Raw genomic sequence first — 5,000 nt, 5'->3', positions numbered from 1 at the left:
ACGCTCAAGTTAAATGCAGAGGCTGTGACTAATTGTGTAATTCTACGGCTCTGAGGGGCAGTCAGGATCTTATCAAATCCTATCAGCTGAACCACAGGTAGGCAACGAGGCATTCCTCATGTATATTAAGGCACATGCCTCATTGCTAAAATTCATCACCGCCGTATTAAACGAGCTTTAAAACAAGCGCCCCCCCCCCCCCCCCCCCCCTTTTCTTTTTTTTTTATACCTGTGTCCGTTCCCCAGGCCTCTGTAGGCTTTCTCCTGGTCTTGCATGTGGTTCAGACTCTGAGCCACCGACAGGTACTGGTCGTAGTACTTGATGGCTTCCTCGTAGTCCCCGAGCGAATCGTAACAGTCGCCCAGGTTACCGTAGGCCCGCCCCCTGTCCAGGACCGCCTCGTTGCCGCTCAGCTGCTGCAGCATCGCCAGCTGCTGCTCAAAGTAGCCAATGGCCTCTTCCATCACGCCCATGTTCATCTTCGTGATGCCCATGTTGCCATACACCTGTGCCTCCACGCTAGGGTCCTTCAGTCTCTGTCCCAGCTCCAGCTGGTCCTCGTAACACTTGAAGGCCATGGTGTATTTGCCCAAGGACATGTAGACCGCCGCAAGGTGACTGTGGGCCTGGCACTCCCCTTGAATGTCCCCGAGCTCCTGGTAAACTTCCAGCTCTTGGGTGTGGTAGCCCAGGGCCTTGTCATATTTCTGCAACATCCGGTAGGCGGCTCCCAAAGCCGCGTAGGCGTTCGCCTCCATTTTGCGCTCTTTGACCTGATGCGCCAGCGCCAGCTGTTGCTCGTAGAACTTGATGGCTCCTGGCACGTCTTTCTTACACACAAAGATGTCGCCCAGGTTACCCAGGGCGCGGAATCGAGCCTGCGAGTTGTTGAGCGACTGGGCCAGAGAGAGGAGGTACTTTTGGCACTCCTCCGCTTTGTTGTAGTCTCCCAGGGCTTTGAAAGCCAGGCCCAAATTGCAGTAGGCCTTGGCCTGACTCAGCTTGTCGTGAAGGTCTTTAGCCAGCGCCAGGTCCTGCTCGTAGTATTTCACAGCCTCCTGGAAGCTGCCCAGGCAATAGTGCGCGTAGCCCAAATTGTGGCAGACTTTTCCCTCGCTCTCCATGTCCTGCAGGTCCGGGGAGAGACGCAGGTACTGCTCGTAGTAGGGTACGGCTTGCGGGAACTCGCCGCGGGAACAGTGGAAGTTGCCGAGGTTGCTCAGCGCTCGGGCTTCGCTCTGAATGTCTCGGAGCTCACGGGCGATGTTGAGATGGTTCTGGTAGTGCTGCAGTGCTCGGTCGTGGGCCCCTAGAGCTTGGTAGGCCACCGCCAAGTTGCCGTGGGTGGACGCCTGCGAGGCACGGTCGTTGACCTCCATGGAAATCTGCAGCTCCTGTCTGTGATAGCGAACCGCCTGGTCGAAGGCACCGAGGGCGTTGTAAGCATTTCCCATGTTTCCGTAGGCCCTGCCCTGGGCGGCGTAGTCGTTGAGCTCCTGGGCAATGGTGAGATGAGCTTTGTGCAGTTTCAGAGCAGTCTCATAATCTCCTTTCATTTGATGGATGATTCCTGTAAAAAAAAAAAAGAATAAGAAAGAACCATTAGGAAAGGGGTCAAATCATTCTCTCCTCCAAATCACACTTGATTTCACAGCTGTAAAAACATACACGTACATTTTAAATCTATGTTGAAGAACTTGTACTTGTCTAACGAATTAATTATAGATATCAAATAAGCAAAAGTACGAAGGCTGGAATACATCTGAAAACATCCTAAATAGGAGCTACGCATCCAGAACCCCCGTGCTGGGGATTTATCATACGCAAACACGACAAATTCCCTATAGGAAAACCAGCCAAAGCGAGCTCAACACGCACAGCAAGCATTCGCAACTCCAGAAAACAAGCTTAGAGCAAAGAGCAGAAAATATTTGAGAAGCTGGAGTGTAGAATATCTAATAATAAGAAGATGCAGCTCTGCCTTCCCTTGACTCTTTCAAGCTCCTTTCAAGCCAAAAAGTTCTTCGTACCCTAAGGATGCCACGACACGGAGCGAAAAAGGAGTCAAAACAACCAGCTCTTGTCTGTTCTGAGAGAACGTCTGAGTCCCCACTGTAGTTTCCATAAAAAAAAAAAAAAAAAAATCATTACCATCCTAATGTTTTAGTCCCGCCCCTTTCCTTCCGTTTGCGTGGAGTTAGGTGGCCGGGAGACAAGTCGAAAACAGTGGAGCGGAGGGCGGAGGGCGGACGAGGCTAATGAATACTTATGATGGAAAATGGTTTTGAGGGCAAGAGTGGTGGGAGACATTAATCTTGGTCCACGCGATCTGGCTCTCGCATCTCGGCGTGCGCTAATCTATTCCTTTCCCCCGGAAAAAAACCAGAGCGCCTCTCGGTAAGCGCCCGAGATCAGGGAAAAGTGCTGGGACGTGCGGAAAACAAGACGTGTGAGCAGGACGGAATTGGGTTGTGCTGGTGCACGCGGGGGCCTCGCGTAATTGAGAGTCGACCCAAAACACGTTCCGTTACTTATAAGTGCTTGGCCAAGGAAAACAAACACACATACACACACACACAGACACACACAAGCTCACATGCAAGATGAAAGAATTCTGGTGGAGGGGAAACAGTACCACGGACCAGAGAGTGTTTTGTTCGCTGTTCAAATGAACACCAACGAGCCGGGGCAGCTACAGGGCATCGGCGTGTCCTTCAGTCAGCGCGAACAGATAGGAGCAGGGGAGGGGGCATCAGCTTGGTAGAGAGTATGCCCATCTGCTCACTGTCCATCACAGAAAGCCAAGAGAAAGATAAGCAGCATGTGGAAAATCTAATTAGGGTCAGTGCCAACTTTGCGCACCTACACGACAGGCCTGTTAGAGGAACCCCCCCCCCCGCCCTCCCGCCCCGCCCGCAATTTGAAACGTTTTCTTCCGAGAGGTCTCCGTCTTCTGTGACTAATTGTCAAAACGTGACCCTTTGATTTGGCATTTATCAACAAATCTGAGATTGAAAGGCAACACTTAGTGTTCAGAGCGTGTTTGAAATGGATGCCCTGCTGTGTGGTGGGATGTTCCAGGTATTAATTAATTGCTAAAGTTAAAACGTTAACATCAATTCCTTTGGCTGACACCCTCACTCAGAACGACAAAAGATTTTTCACTCTGCCAGAGCAGATGCGTCCGGAGCAACCGTGATGCTAAACTGACTCGCACAAAGGCATTCCGGCGGCGTGAAAAATGCGGAAACCAAACACCTCCCTGGCAACTGGACCCTTTCCCTTACCACAAGGGTGGGACCAGTCGACAAATGTCTGAACGCTAAATCTCTAAAGGCATCCGGTCCGCACCACACATCTGCACTGTTTATATGGATACGGTGAAGTAAATATTAGTGCATTCAACAACCTTAAGTGGTCAAAAGGCCAAGATCACATCTAATTTTGCGACGCGACACACAGAATAGTCAGGGTAACGTGTGTGTCGGGGGAAAATTGACACTCGAAACGCCTGAGTATCATCGTCGTCACCAAAAGGGTCAGCGATGCTTGAGCACGCTGGAGCAAGTGTGGTCCTTCAGCCGCACGCAAGAATGGGAGTCACGGATGGGAATAGTGAAACGGGCTCAATGGTAGGTCAGGTAAGAGGATTACAGAGGACTCCTGACTGTGCAGGAATACTAATGGACCCCCTTTCTCCGGGGTTCAATCCCAGGAGCCGAACATCAGGAGACTGGGTGACAGAAAACATTGGGAGGAGGATCAGAGCCTGAGAGGGGTCACAGAGAAGGTTAAAAATTCCTCGGCAGAGCGAGAGAGAGAGAGACAGAGAGAGAGAGAGAGAGAGGGAGAGAAGGAGAAAGAGAGAGAGGGGAATTCATTGGCTGCAGCAGATAAGAATATTAATGGAGGCTGTCTCTCCGTTTGGGCGAAACAGCATCAAGACTTCCAGTGTCACAGGCTCTGTATTGAAGAGATGGGATTCAGTGACGCGTCGGATTTGATGCCATGCTATGCAGAGTGTGCATACAGCGACCCTTCCAACAAAACATTAAAAATACTACAGTCCCTGGGTGACACCGCCTTTGCGGATTGCAACGCGAAACGAAGTCGTTTAGATTTCCGAACGGCACTGATCTCCCATCCCTAATGAACTGCACGTCATAAGTTTTTCTTTAATTTCCTTAGTGAATGTCCTACTTGAACTCATTACATGCCTGTAGTTTTTGAAGTATTATCCCATCGTAGACTACTGCGTTGTGAATTAATTAGCACCGGATAGACTCATCATCAAAGCTTTTGTGGTCCCCCGACATGACATTTGACAACTTTATGAAAATAGATCAAACCCATATAAATTATTTTTCGTGACATCTTAAATTCTTAATGTTGCACCTTTAATAATTGAAAGGCTTTAATCTTACGCAATATCTCAATGATTCATAGACTTTTGTGAGGCAAAGGAGGACTGATTGTGCATTGTTCTGTTTTGAATAATTACTTTATACAAATTCAATTCGGGTTTTTTGATTACACTGACGCTGGGTTTGGAAAAGGTGTGGGTAGACTAGCAGAGAGAGAGAAATGAAGTTTAATCAAACCAGGGATGGACAGAAAGGACAAAACATTTTTTCACAAGGAAGAAAGGAGAACGTCTGATCAGTGTCAGACACTGGGCTGTGGCCCACGTGTGTTTGTTTGTTTGTTTGTTCGAAACTCGAAAAGAAAGAAAGAAAGAAAGAAAGAAAGAAAGAAAGAAAGACAGAAACAAACAAACAAAAAAAACACAATCTGAAACACCATCAACTTTTCTTTTTTTTTTGTGATTTCGAATTCCAGAAGTTTCCATAACCACGCAGTTAAAGTGCCATTAAATAAGTCTATAACCTTCACAAGAATTCAGTGTGGTCTTTAACTCCAGGAGAGACATAGGGAGTATGGGGAGTAGTGTGTGTGTGTGTGTGTGGGGGGGGGGGGGTGTGGGGGGGTGGTATTGGAG

The 5,000-nt window shown here is 48.8% G+C and overlaps 1 protein-coding gene across 1 annotated transcript in view; it reads right to left on the bottom strand.

Moving 5' to 3' along the window:
- Positions 1–5,000, bottom strand: part of ttc28 (tetratricopeptide repeat domain 28) — a 152,234-nt gene that overhangs the window by 30,496 nt on the left and 116,738 nt on the right. The window contains exons 6-8 of the mRNA XM_030768076.1: positions 3,670–3,770; positions 1,967–2,032; positions 230–1,576 (exon numbers count right to left, since the gene is read on the bottom strand). Coding sequence (XP_030623936.1) covers positions 230–1,576; positions 1,967–2,032; positions 3,670–3,770 — 1,514 coding nt within the window. The remainder of the gene's footprint in view (positions 1–229; positions 1,577–1,966; positions 2,033–3,669; positions 3,771–5,000) is intronic.

Source organism: Chanos chanos, chromosome 3 (assembly GCF_902362185.1).
Source record: "Chanos chanos chromosome 3, fChaCha1.1, whole genome shotgun sequence".
NCBI lineage: Eukaryota > Metazoa > Chordata > Actinopteri > Gonorynchiformes > Chanidae > Chanos > Chanos chanos.
The sequence above is the reverse complement of the archived record's forward strand: the minus strand, read 5'-3'. Positions and strand labels throughout refer to the sequence as shown.